At 45.1% G+C, this 13,584-nt stretch overlaps 1 protein-coding gene across 1 annotated transcript in view; it reads right to left on the reverse strand.

The window, feature by feature from the left end:
• Window positions 1-697, reverse strand: part of ZYG11A (zyg-11 family member A, cell cycle regulator) — a 74,631-nt gene extending 73,934 nt beyond the window's left edge. The window contains exon 1 of the mRNA XM_046660451.1: window positions 608-697. Within this exon, the coding sequence (XP_046516407.1) occupies window positions 608-697 (90 nt within the window). The remainder of the gene's footprint in view (window positions 1-607) is intronic.
• Window positions 698-13,584: the final 12,887 nt, after the last annotated feature.

Here is a 13,584-nt window from a genome sequence, read left to right on the forward strand (position 1 = left end):
TGCTCTACTCGACACACAGTAGGCGCCAACACGCACCTTCGCCTTTTGCTCAGTTTAGTTTAACTGGCATGGCGGGGGGAGGGGGGGTCACCAACACGTGCAACTGCAGGACTTCCGGCTTCGGGGTTCCAGCTGCCACAATCGGGCTCAGGGCGGTCTCTCCGTTAGGGTCCCCCGGCCCAATGCCCCGGGGAGTCGCGGCATCCGGGGAGCACCCCGTCCGCGACGCACGCGGGGGACGCTCGAGGTCCGGTGCGTTCGGGTTCACCACGGCTACCACCGGCCCGGCTAGCGTTGCGCCCGGCGCTCCCGTCCTAACCCACGCCGCCGGCCACGCAGCCGCCGCCCGCAGCACGCGCAGGCCAGAACCCGAGACCCGGGCGGGCGCGGGTGCGAGGTCGGCGCGCTCGGCCCCGGGCGTCCCACCCGGGGCAGCAAACTCTCCTCCGGCGGGCACCTCCCCAGCGACGACGGGCGCCAGGCAGGGGCTCAGCCTCTCCAGACTTTACCCCCGCGGCGACCAAACAGCCCGCGACGACCGCCTGCGCCGGCCCGGGCCGGGACGTCCCGCCGGGGTTGGCGCGCCCGACGCCACCCCGGGGCTCACCTGCACCACGCAGCTGCCCTGGGCATCCTTCTCAGCGTCGGGAAGGGCTATGTTGCGGGGCGCCAAGGCCGGGTGCAAGAAGTGAACCATGGCGAGCCCCCGCCGGCCGCGCGTCGAGCACAGAGCCGGCGTTGAGCGGGAGCCCGGATCCCGCGAGAGGTGGGGCCGAGACTCAGCCGAGCCAGCCGTCGGGGCACCGGGTCGCGCACGCAGAGCTCGCACCGCACGCCGCGAAGCTTTTGAAACGCCCGGCGTGCCGACGCGCACGCGCCCGCCCCCGCCCCCGCCCCGCCCCGCCGACCCCTCCTCCGCCCGTCGGGACCTAACCGTCGTCCTTCGGCGCCCCCTGGGCCCCAGAGACCAGCCTTCGCCTGCCCAGCCGCCGCCCCCAGACCAGCCTCCCTCAGGCCCACGCCTCGGGGACTGACCCCGTTCCTGTCGCCCCTCGGAGGCGGGCCCGCAGCCCAGCTCTGTGGGGTCGGGAAATCGAGTAAAAGACCTTTCTCCTAGAACTCCCGCGACGGCCCCTCTCGTGTCGGTCCTCTCTGTTTCAACCCCCGCTGACGTGGAATGAATCAAACGTCGATCAAAACCGCTTCTCACCTCCCGACTACACAAGATGAACTCAGCTTTCCGGTGACCTAAAAAGTGCCAAGACCCTTATAACCTGCGCCCAGAAAGAAGCCGTGAGAGAGCAGTAACTTAGGACACGAGCTAATTTAAGAGAAAATAGGTCCTGGGAAAGGATAGTTCTCGGGAGTGTGAGCCGTGGATGACGTCCTGGCCAGGAAGCCCGGCTCAGCCATCTGCTAACTTGTGATCCTTGAGGCAAGATGCTTAATTTCTCGGAAGCTCGACTTCCTCTCAGTGAAATGGGATGAGAATGCGTTTCCGCATAAGGTTAATGTAAGGATCAAGTAAGACAGTGTATGTAAAGCATGTCACAATGCTCGGCACAGAGCAAGTACTTGATAAGTGGATTCAAATGTTAAAATTACTTTTCAATACAAATAACTTTCAAAATGCTTTCCTTTCACATTTATTCTTTTATTTAATCCTCGTACCAAAAAAAAAAAAAAGGTCCTGAGTAGTAGGTATCATCTCCATTTTACTCAAAAGGAAACTGAACACCTGAGAGGTTAGATAGACAAGCTAAGTTTTACGCACCTGAGGAGTGGAAAACCTGGGAGTCAAAATCAAACTTTCTGACTCCATGTCCGATCAAGATCCTTCTTTTTTTAAGTGGACGATTTCCTATCCTCTCTATCCTCAAACGTCCAACAGCTCCTCCCCCAACCAAACTCTCAGCTTCCTCTTTCACTGGGAAAAGAAAAGCAATGAGAAAAGAACATGCCCTGGGGGGCGTGGTGGGGGCGCTTTGCAGTGGTGATGAGGGTTTGGCGAGCCAAGGAGTCAAAAGATTAAGATTTCTTGGACTCTCAAGTTCTGGTAGTAGTGCTCCTTTATTCAGAGAAAAGCATAGGGACAGGACCCATGGGCAGTGAAGGGCTGCAAACATAGGTTGAGAGTAGGGCTAAATTTATAAGGCATAGGTATGTGAGTTATTTCTTTACAAGACAAAGGAAAGGTTATGTAAAAAAGTCGTTAGAATGGTATCAGTGCAGGTGGGGTCTGGTTACTGGGTGGTTCTATAACTTTGAATACCAATCAGGTCGCCTCAGGTCAGGACTTCTGATGCTTCCCAGAGGATGATACAGATGGCTAGGTAGGGCAGGACGCCTTGGGCTTCTCTCCCTGGGGCGGCCTGGATCCTCATCAGTGGCATAGGGGTCAAGTTTGTGTGCTTTGCTTGGGTAGCCAGGGGTTGGTGTGTTTGAATCCCAGGTGCAGACAGACGCAGCGTTCATCAGGCCATGCTGTGGCCATATCCCACATACAAAATGGAGGAAGATGGGCACAGATGTTAGCTCAGCAACAATCTTCCTCAGCAAAATGAGGAAGATTGGCAACAGATGTTAGCTTATGGCCAGTCTTCCTCACCAAAAGAAAAAAAGAAGAAAGAAAAACAACATCCCAAGCTCCCACCATCCTGTCTACTCACCTATTTGTATAGACTCTCCCCCTTTTTGTTCTCTCCTATTACCATGAACTATTTGTGCTCTTATCTAAGGCCAACACCTACACTTGTGCACTAGATCTCATTCCCTCTTGTTTATTCAAAGACATCATCCAGCAAAGTCCCTTCTTCCTCTTGTATTTTCATTGTTTCCCTTTTTCTTAGATCACTGCCACAGCACATAAACAAGCTGATACTTTTCCCATAATTAAAAACAAAAAGTACTGGGGCTGGCCTGGTGGTGCAGTGGTGAAGTTCACACGTTCCGCTTCGGCGGCCTGGGCTTCGCCGGTTCCGATCCTGGTGCAGCCATGGCACTGCTTGGCACGCCATGATGTGGCAGGTGTCCTGCATATAAAGTAGAGGAAGATGGGCACGGATGTTAGCTCAGGGCCAGTCTTCCTCAGCAAAAAGAGGAGAATTCACAGCGGATGTTAGTTCAGGACTAATCTTCCTCAAAAACAAACAAACCAACAACAACAACAAAAATGCTTCTTCTGACCTAATTTCTCTCTGCAGGTATTGCCCCTATATCTCTTCTACCCTTTACAGTAAAACCTCTCTAGCGTATGGTCTGTCCTTGCTTCTCCTATTTTTCTCCTGTCATCTTATTTCACCCCTACCACTCCACTAAACCGTTCTTGTCAAGTTCCAAGTTGCTAAATTCAATGGTCACTTCTCATTCCTCATCTTGACTGTTTAACAGCATTTGACCCAAGTGATAATTTCTTCTACCCTAAAATTCTTTCTAGGGGCCGGCCCTGTGGCCAAGTGGTTAAGTTCGCGTGCTCCACTATGGCGACCCAGGGTTTCGCTGGTTTGGATCCTGGGTGCAGACATGGCACCGCTCATCATGATGCGGGGTCGGTGAGCCGAGGAGTCGAAAGAAAGATTTCTTAGACTCTCAAGATCTGGCAGGAGTGCTCTTTTATTTAGAGAATAGTGTGGAATAGCATGGGGACAGGACCCATGGGCAGGCAGAGCTGGTGCTTGGGGACAAGACCCACGGGCAGTCAGAGCTCCTGCTGCTGCTGCTTCTGCTGCTGCCCCGAGTTGAGGGTTAGGGCTAAATTTAAGGCATAGGTATGTGAGTCATCTCTTTACGAAGACAAAGGAAAGAGCAAAAAAAAGTTAAAATGGTATCAGTGCAGGTGGGGTCTGGTCATTGGGTGATCCCATGACTTTTAGACAAGAATCAAATCGGATTAAGTAAAGGTCAGAAGCCACCACCCTAAATCAGTTACATGAGATTGCCAGACAGCAACCAACTTAAGTTCTTGCCTTCCCCATTGAGAGTTTCTAGGGATAAGGTCATCTCTCTTCTTCTTCCTGGTTCAGAGAGGGAGGCACCTTTTACAGATAGAGATTTAAATGTGTCCCAACAAGGGCAGGTTCCATTCCCCAGAGCCTCCTTCCCTGTCCCAGCCCATCAAAAGCAATCAGCCCAAAACAATCCCGATGCCAAAGAGTCATACCTTGGGGTGGCCAATTTCATGTCCCTACAAGCTCATCCCCCCCTTCCTTCACAAATGCAAATGTCTCTCAAAAGGGCAAGCAAAATTCCAGTCCTCAGAGCCTGCTTCTCATCTGTAGTTTTAAAAGTAACCAGCCTAAAATCCTCCTCAATCAGGCCACATTGAGGCAGCGTCCCACGTACTACAACTAGAAGGACCCACAACTAAAATATACAACTATATACTGGGGGATTTGGGGAGAAAAAGCAGAAAAAAAAGAAAGATTGGCAACAGTTATTAGCTCAGGTGCCAATCTTTAAAATAAATAAATTTTTAAAAATAAAATAAAATAAAATACTTTCTTCATTTGGCTTCCAGGATGCACCTCAACATGTCCAAAAGCAAACTCCTGATATCCTCTCTTTAACCTGCGTTTCCTATCGGTCTTCCCCATTTCAGTATGTGGGGACCTGGAATTGGCCACCCCAAGATATGTCTCTTTGGAATCAGCATTATTTGAGGCTGATTGCTTTTGATAAACTGGGACAGGGAAGGAGGCTCTGAGGAATGGAACGTGCCCTTTGTTAGGACACATTTATGTTTGTAAGGTAAATCTCTATCTGTAAAGGTGCCTCCCTCTCTGTACCAGGAAGAAGAAAGGCGATGACCTTCTCTCTAGAAACTCTTAGTCAATACCAAAGGCAAGGACTTAAATCTGCATTTTATTGTGCTAGTCTGGTAACCTCCTGTAGCTGACTTCCCTCCCCCTCCCAACGTTGGCATTTCTTTAAGGATTAAGCATCTTTCCTTAGGGAAGGAACTGATTGCTGCACTCACCTGTGACCGCCCAGCTCCAGACAATCGACTTGCCTCCTGCTACGCCCACCAAGATAGCAGACCATTACCTGCTGTGTCCATCAAGCAATGTGCCGACAGGGCAATCTTGTGACTATTGTGGGAGGGACATTTCAATCACATGTGAAACACCCCGTTTGGGGGTATATAACCACTATGTGCACCCCACTTCTTCGGTGTCCTTTCTTCCTTCGGGAAGAAAGGCCCCGAGCCATGGTTCCTCATAAAGCTTTGTTTAATTTTCTCTTGCTATTCTGTCTCATGTGAATTTAATTCGTTCTCAGGCCAGACGAACCCACATTTGGGAAGAGGAAATGTCTTCCTCCCCTACAAGTATATGGTAACTCCTTCCTTTCAGTTGCTTATGACAAAAACTTGGAATCATTCTTAACTCCTCCTTTATACTTATATCCCATATCTTACCCATTAGGAAATCTCGTCGGCTCTATCTTCAAAATGTATCAACAAACTGTCTTAGCTCTTCCACCACTGCTACACTGGTCCAAGCCCCTGTCATAACCCATTTGGATTTTTACAACGTCCTCCTATCTGCTTTCCCAGCTTTTATCCTTGCTCCGTTAAAATCTGTTCTGAACACAGCAGCTAGAGTGATCATTTTAAACAGTCATGTCGCCTTTCTGCCCCACTTCCTCCAGTGGCTTCCCGTCTCACACAGAATTTTAAAAATCTTAAGGGTAGTACTCTAGAAGGTTCTACATAATCTATTCTCTCCATGCCCTTCTCTCACCTCATTTTCTCCCCTTTGCGTGTTCTCCTCCAGCACCAGTGGCCGCCTTGCTGTTCTCATGGCTGTCTCTCTCACCTTGGCTACCCTCATGGCTGAGTCTCTTTCTTCAAGCTTTTGTTCAAATGTTGCCTGATCACTAAGACTTCCCTAACTGTGCCACATTAAATAGCAATCCTTACCATCATCACCACACCCTCCCCAAACTTCTCGGCCCTTTCGTTCTGCTTTCATACTTAACGCTATTTGTCATGCTATGTATGTCTTTTATTTTTGTTATTTTCTGCTTCCTCCTACTAGGAACAAATGTAAGCCACATGAGGGCAAGGACTTTGTTTTCTTGTATCCGTAGGCCTAGAACAGTGCCTAACTTATAGAAGGTAGTCCAGATTTGTTGAAAAAAATACATGAAACGGCTACCTGCAAAAAATGAGTTGTAGCTGTAGAGGGAAGTTTCTCTGAAATCAGAGGCAAGGTGGCATCTGTTTGTGGAGGGACAAGTTTGTGATAACTGCTCCTCTCCTCCGGCCTCCCCTGATCTCCTGTACGCCTATCCCTACCTATTCTTCAGTTTTCTTCTTCAATTTAACAGTTTCTGATGATTTAGTCCATGCTCCCAATTGGTCTGTTACCAGACTCATCCTTTCCAGTTCTTTATCCCCTTACAGTAAGCACCCTACCTAAAATACACATCTGATCACTTTCCCCTCCAGTTTAAAACATTTCCATGGCTCCCCATTGTCCTCAGAATGGAGTCCAAACTTCTTAGGATGGTTTTAGATGGCCCTCCATGACCTGGCTCCTGGTTACCTCTCTAATTTAAACCATCAGTATTCCCATTATAACCTCTCCTTGGGCCATTATGTACTGAAATTGTTTCAGTTTTAGAAATGTGCTTTTGCACATTCATTCTCATTCACTCTGCCTCCCCCTACTAAGTAATTCCTATTAATCCTTCAGATCTGACTTAAATGTCACTTGCTCTAGAAATCCTTCATGGACACCGCCTGCCTTCCTTGAACTCTGAAGAACGGGTAGGGGAGGGATAGTCCAGATACAGATAAATTGAGAAGTTTCAAGAAATTAAACTTCTGAAATGAAATTAGAAAACCATAGTCAAGATCTCTTTAAATTATGTTTGGATTTCTTTAAGAACTTTGTAAAATTTCTTAGGTTTTGTCGCTGTGAAGAATAGGGGAAAGATCACGAGCTTTGATGTCAAAAAAGCCTGAATTCAAATTCCATCTCCACCTCTCCTTTGGCCAGTTGCTTAACCTACGAGCTTCACTTTCCTTTTATGGAAAATGAGATAAATACCAAACTGGCAGAATTTCAAAAACTACAAGATTTTCTAACACCCTATGTGTTAGTTCTCTCTTCTCAAAAAGATAGGATGCTTTCTAAGGGAGAGTCATGTGATGCTCTGTGACTTTGAGCAAGTCTTTATCTCTTCATGGGCATCAAAAACACAAAAACCAGCTATTAAGATTTGTGATTTACACATATCTATGTCTATTAGTTTTGGTTTATTTCTCTCATTGTAGTGATTGGCAGTAAAATATTTATTATGGAAAGAGCCACCCCAGGAAGTAAAGAAAGGAGGAGTACAAAGTGTCAGCAGCCCTAAACAGGAAAGGATCAGCCTGGAGTTAAGAGGTCTCCCTGGAAGATTATTAGTAAGAGGTGATGCACTGAAGTAGTGAAATTGAAGAAAAAGAAACTGCTCCTGGGGACCCAAATTAACTAGGGAAATGGTTCTCTAAGGCTGATCCATAGACTCTTGCTCTCCTTTTTTTAAGTTATCACAGGTAGACAGAAAATGAGTAAAATAAGGGCAGATACCTATAAAACTAAATGCATCCATTTAAAGGACTATCCTTTATTCTGACACTATGTCTTCCTATTTATTGGTGTTAACATTCTTTTTTACCTGCGGAAGATTCGCCCTGAGCTAACAGCTGTTGCCAATCTCCCTCTATTTCGTATGTGTGTCGCTGTCACAACATGGCCACTGATGAGTGGTGTAGGTCCATGCCCAGGAACCAAACCCAGGCCTCCAAAGTGGAGTGCACTGAGCTTAACCACTAGGCCATGGGGCCAGCCCCTAACAATTTTTTTTAATGAACTTTCTCCACTACCAACTTAGGTCCAATTGGTGGGAGTGATGGGGAATTGGTGAATTAACTGTGGATTAACTGACAGAAGATAAACAGGAGAAAAATGTATTACATATATGGGAGTATCCTATAGAGAGAGTAGCTCCCAAAACATCTGGGGATAAAGGTTTATATACTGACTTAATAAGGTAGAGAGGTGGCTGGGAGCTTCCAAGGATGGAAGGTTCCGCTGAGTGTTGCTCATACAGTAGTTCCCCCTTAGCCACAGGGGATACATTCCAAGGCCCCCAGTGGATGCCTGAAACTGTCGATAGTACTGAACCCTGTGTATACAATGATTTTTCCAACGCATACATACATATGATAAAGTTTATTTATGAATTAGGCACAATAAGAGATTAACAACAATAACTTCTCTTTGGCATATCTGAATTGCCAGCATCACTTTGCTACCAAAATAAAATGAGTTCACTCCCTGGTGAGTTAAAATCAGGCTCTCTACCAGAAATAGTTGTCACATAAACCAGAGTATATTTGCAGCAAATAGGAGACCATGGGGAATCATTTCCAAAGTCGTGGCTCTCCCTGAACAAAGGGAAGCAGGTCCTTTTATTTCACGTGGGGAATGAATATTTAAAAGGGAAGTTTTGTCATCACATGCAGAGGCAGGTATTAGCTGGTGCAGGTGCAGTCTGAAAACAGGCTCTCACACACATTGCATGTCATACTAATAAGTCCTAGGCTCCTAGGGCGGAGAATACAGAATTAAGATGAGACAAAAGGCATTTTCTGGTCATCTTCAGGTCGTCTGTGCAGATGCTGCTCTTGCAGTGGGGCTCCATCTGGTTCGGGCTGGTTGATGCTGGTAGCTCTTCCCGACAGAGCTCTGAAAAAAACTCTTGAGGGAATGTGAAACACCTTTAAACTGCCTTCCAGCTGCTTATGGAATGCACTGGTAACAACTACACTTGTGTTTGGGGGCCATTATTAAGTAGAATAAGGGTTACCTGAACACGAGCCCTGTGATACCACAACAGTGGATCTGATAATCAAGATGGCTGCTAAGTGGGGCTGGCCCGATGGCGCAGTGGTTAAGTTCGCACGTTCTGCTTCAGCAGCCCAGGGTTCGCCAGTTCAGATCCCGGGTGCAGACATGTCACCACTTGGCAAGCCCCATGCTGTGATAGGCGTCTCATGTATAAAGTAGAGGAAGATGGGCACAGATGTTAGCTCAGGGCCAGTCTTCCTCAGCAGAAAGAGGAGGATTGGTAGCAGTTAGCTCAGGGCTAATCTTCCTCAAAAAAAAAAAAAAATTTATTTCTGAAATTTCCCATTTAATATTTTCAGACCTCAGTTGACTGCAAGTAACTGAAACTGCAGAAAGTGAAACCATGGATAAGAGATATTCTAGTGCCCAAGGTCAGTGTCTCCCTGACTGGAGATCTCCCTGGAGGTAGGGTTTGCGCCAGCTGACTCTCTTAAAGCTCTATTCTAGTCGGATGAGGGATGTTTAGATAAGGTTTCTCTCTGTTTCTTCTGTAGCTCAGATGCTTTCACGTTGAAGTAATCTCTATATCAGTTTGGTGGGTTGTTGGTCTCTTTAGCCCCATATTTTGGGGATGAAATTTTCTCCCCAAATGTGTAAAATCTCATGTTTTAGTGTAGGAGCCACTACAATAACAACACCGAGGGCTAGTGAGGTTGACAATCATAAACTTGGAAAGCTGTCAGTGGGCTCAATTCTTTGAGACAGGCCAAAAGGGTGCACAGGAATGGCCTTAATGGTTAAATCGGATTTGAGCTTGGCCGCAATGGTTAGATTGGACTTCTCTCCCTTATAGCACAGGGATTAAGAGCATAGATTTCAAGGCCCAACAGACCTGAGTCTTCTGTGTGACTCTAACACCTGCCTAAAGCTTGTGACCTTAGCAAAGTTATTTAACACCTCAAAATTTCCTTATCCATGAGGTGGAATAATTATCTTCTTTTCAAGGTTGTTGCAAGGCTTAGCTGAGAAAATAAACTTTAAAACGGCTTAGCATAGTGCTTGCCTTGATATACTTTCCAGCTACATTGGGATTCCAAGTCAACCATTGGAATCTACCAAATAATGAGTGGTATTGATACCAAACCTCTTAATCTCAAATTTGTGTGCCTGACGTGCAGTAAGCCAAACACTGAGACATGGGTGCTTGAAGATGGAGAAAGGTTTATTCGGATTGGCCAATACAAGAAGGTGGGAGCATGAGTTTGCTCAAATCTACCTTAAGCAGAGCAGAAAACAGGGGTTTTTTGTTTGTTTTTTAAAGATTTTATTTTTCCTTATTCTCCCCAAATCCCCCCGGTACATAGTTGTGTATTTTTAGTTGTGAGTCCTTTTAGTTGTGGCATGTGCGACACCGCCTCAGCGTGGCCTGATGAGCGGTGCTGTGTCTGTGCCCAGGATATGAACCTGCAAAACCCTGGGCCACCGAAGCAGGGTGCACAATCTTAACCACTCGGTCACGGGGCTGGCCCCCAAAACAGGCGCTTTTATAGAGCTAAGGGGCTTGGCAGGAGGAGCTTTGGAGAAACAAAAAGGTCAATAAGCCCCTGATCCATCTGACTTTTGGGCTTCAACGGCTGCTGGAGGCTGGCCATCTGATGATCACAACCTCCCCAAAGGCATTCTCTTTCTTCTGCAAAATAAGTTCACGAATCCTCCAGTCGCCTGAGTCACCCCTCAAATTAAACAAGAAAACAGCCAATTGACCAGATTCATCTAGGTCTATGTTGAGAGGCAATCTTGTTCTTATTGAATATCTACAGTAACCTTTAGGTCCTGGCTTCAGTAGTTGAAATTATAGACCCCTTACAACAGTACTTGGCACATAGCACTAATTGATTGACCCCAAATCCTAAACTATAGTTGATGTATTTCCCTAGGTCTTTAAGGGAGAAGACTCTTTAAATCCGCTGCTAGTATCCACAAACAATAGTAATGTGATTTATTTCATGAGCCAGTTTTGGAGGGCTTTTGATTATATCTTTGTCTTCAGGTTCAAAGACATCACTACTGAGATTGTACAAAGCAGCAAAGGTTGTACAAAGAGTGGGGATGCTGGCGTCAAAGCAGTGTCTAGGTTTACTCCACAAATTCCTCTATTTACTATCTGTGTGGTTTGAGGCAAGTCATCTGACCTCATTAGGCTTCCCCTCATCTGTCAAATAGGGGATAATTATCTTCCCTTACAAGGTGTTTGAAGGTTAGATTGAACAAAATACTTGGTTCATTCTTCATATTTGCAGTTTTGAAGGGCTTTAAGACTGAATTGATGAGAGGATAATCAGGCAGAAAATGTGTTTGGTAACTCCTTAATCTCCATATTCAAATATGACAATCACATTCCAGGTCTGTGATTGAAAATGGTCCCTCTTATAATGTGTATTGATGTAAAGTGACAGGAGAGCTAAGGTTTTTGTTCTTAGCTCTTATATTCACATCCCAGTCTAGGAGACACACTCAGTCATTAGAGACGGTCCTTGGGTCTTGACTGAGTCATTGCAAGACAATTTTAATCCATTTTTTCTTTCATTTTATTTTTGTGAGGAAGATTGGCTCTGAGCTAACATCTATGCCAGTCTTCCTCTATTTTGTATGTGGGATGCTGCCATAGCATGGCTTAATGAGTTGTGCCTAGGGCCATGCCAGGGATCCGAACCTGGGAACCCTGGGTTGCTGAAGCGGAGCAGGTGAACTTAACCATTATGCCACCCAGCTGGCTCCTGCAAGACAATTTTAAACAGATGTCCTACTGAATGCATGGGAGTAAGCCATTCATCTGCAATATATGGCCAGTGATGTCATTTCCCCAAACCTGATCCAAAGGCTGACTTCTGGAAGCCAAGAATTCAGTGGGGGTACGCCCATCCTGTGACTTGCTCTTTCATAGGAGCCTGTGTAAAAGCTGAATTTTGAGACTGCATTAAAATCTTAAGTTACAAGAGATAAAAATGATTAACATGAGTGCTCCTGTTTTCTGTCATTTGCCCCCCTCCTCTCAATTTGAGGAGTTACGCAGTTAGTCACACCAGTTCATTGGACTCTTCTGATGCAGATTAAGAGTGGGGAACGGGAGATGGAAGGGTAATCTGATGCAGATTAAGAGTGGGGAACGGGAGATGGAAGGGTAAGGGAGATGGAAGGGTAATCGGGAGGAAAGGAAGAATTTAACCAAGAGAGACTGGGCCAATCTACATAATAAAAACAGAAAATGAGAAAGGGTGGGGGAGGGGGAAGAATGGAGGAAGGCCTCTCATTTTTTCTCTTTGAAGTGATGGCTATAGACAACACAGCTCAACAACTTGTTTGGTTAAATATGACCCAGAGGTATTTATTTTGCTCAGTATGTTCGGCTCATAGTAACACCATGTTACTACTAAGTAAATTATTCAACAGACAATAAAACGTTAAGAAAAACTAATAATTATTATCAAAATTATAAAAAAACTACTTGTAAGAATCCTATAACCCTAACACATCTAATCTCATGTTTATGTATTAGTGAAACGGTGGTATTTGCAGTGCCCATTCATTAATACTTCTATAGCCTCTAAATACTAATGCTGCCCTAAAGTACCACCCTCAAGGACAGTCTCCACTTCTCTGACCATTTGGTGCACATTCTTTTCTGTACCATTCATTTGATGCTTAATCACATATTTCCTAAGATCTAAGAAATCTCATACTATTATGTAACAATATGGTGGGGAGGGGGCACCCAGTGGATTCCAAGTTTGGAATAAGAATTGTAGTGCAGAGTCTGTCACTGACTTGCTGTGTGACTTGGGCAAGCTCATTTTACCTAAGACTTAGTTTCTTCAACTATAAAACAAGGTTTCTGAAACCAAAATCACTAAGGATTCCTCCCAGCCATGAGGTTCATGTGTTATACTTTGTTTTTTGGTAACCTCCTTCACTAAATTCACTTAAACAATACAAATTATATCAGTTAATTATCTCAATAGTTTTGTGAATGAATGTCAACCCAAATATTATGTTCTCTAGGAAGTCTCCTTGGACTGCCTAAGGGGTGCCCAGTTTGCATTAGGTGTGGTCTCTGTGCCTCTATAACAAGCACGGTGGACTGTCTGTTATACAATGTTAAATAATATTTATTTATCTGTTTACTTATCTTTCTTCTTCTCCATAAAGCAGTCAGTTCCAGGAGGGACTTATAAATTATATAAGTTGCAACATTTCAACAGGATCTAGCATACGTATTTAATGAAATGAATAAATGGAGCTCCAGTACTAGAAACATTTGCAGTAAAATCGTTGATCTTTTTCAGCAAGCAATTGTTACAAGTGGATAACTAAGGAATCTGAATCTTGCATTAGTATTAAATTGTAAAGCAAATGTCTAGAATCAAAGTAGACAAGACACATTACATAAAATTTTAACATTTATTTAGGCAAAAAAAAAAATTCCCCAAACAAAAATCTGTACACACAACATTAATACCTAAGTGATGTCCTGATTTAAAATATAGCATGATTCATGTACAGAACACTCCCATTCATCTGGCCACAGTGAGAACAGTGCCTTCAGTCCAGATAATTGAGAGAGCCTTTGAAATGTATACATATTATACTTTCTAATGAATTTTTCATATCTTTTGAAAGGAATTAAATTCTTCCATTAGAATTCAAGCAAAAGACAGCTTTTTCACACTCAAAGTCACTGAGA

This window comes from Equus quagga, chromosome 5 (assembly GCF_021613505.1).
Source record: "Equus quagga isolate Etosha38 chromosome 5, UCLA_HA_Equagga_1.0, whole genome shotgun sequence".
In the NCBI taxonomy this organism is placed as follows: Eukaryota; Metazoa; Chordata; class Mammalia; order Perissodactyla; family Equidae; genus Equus; species Equus quagga.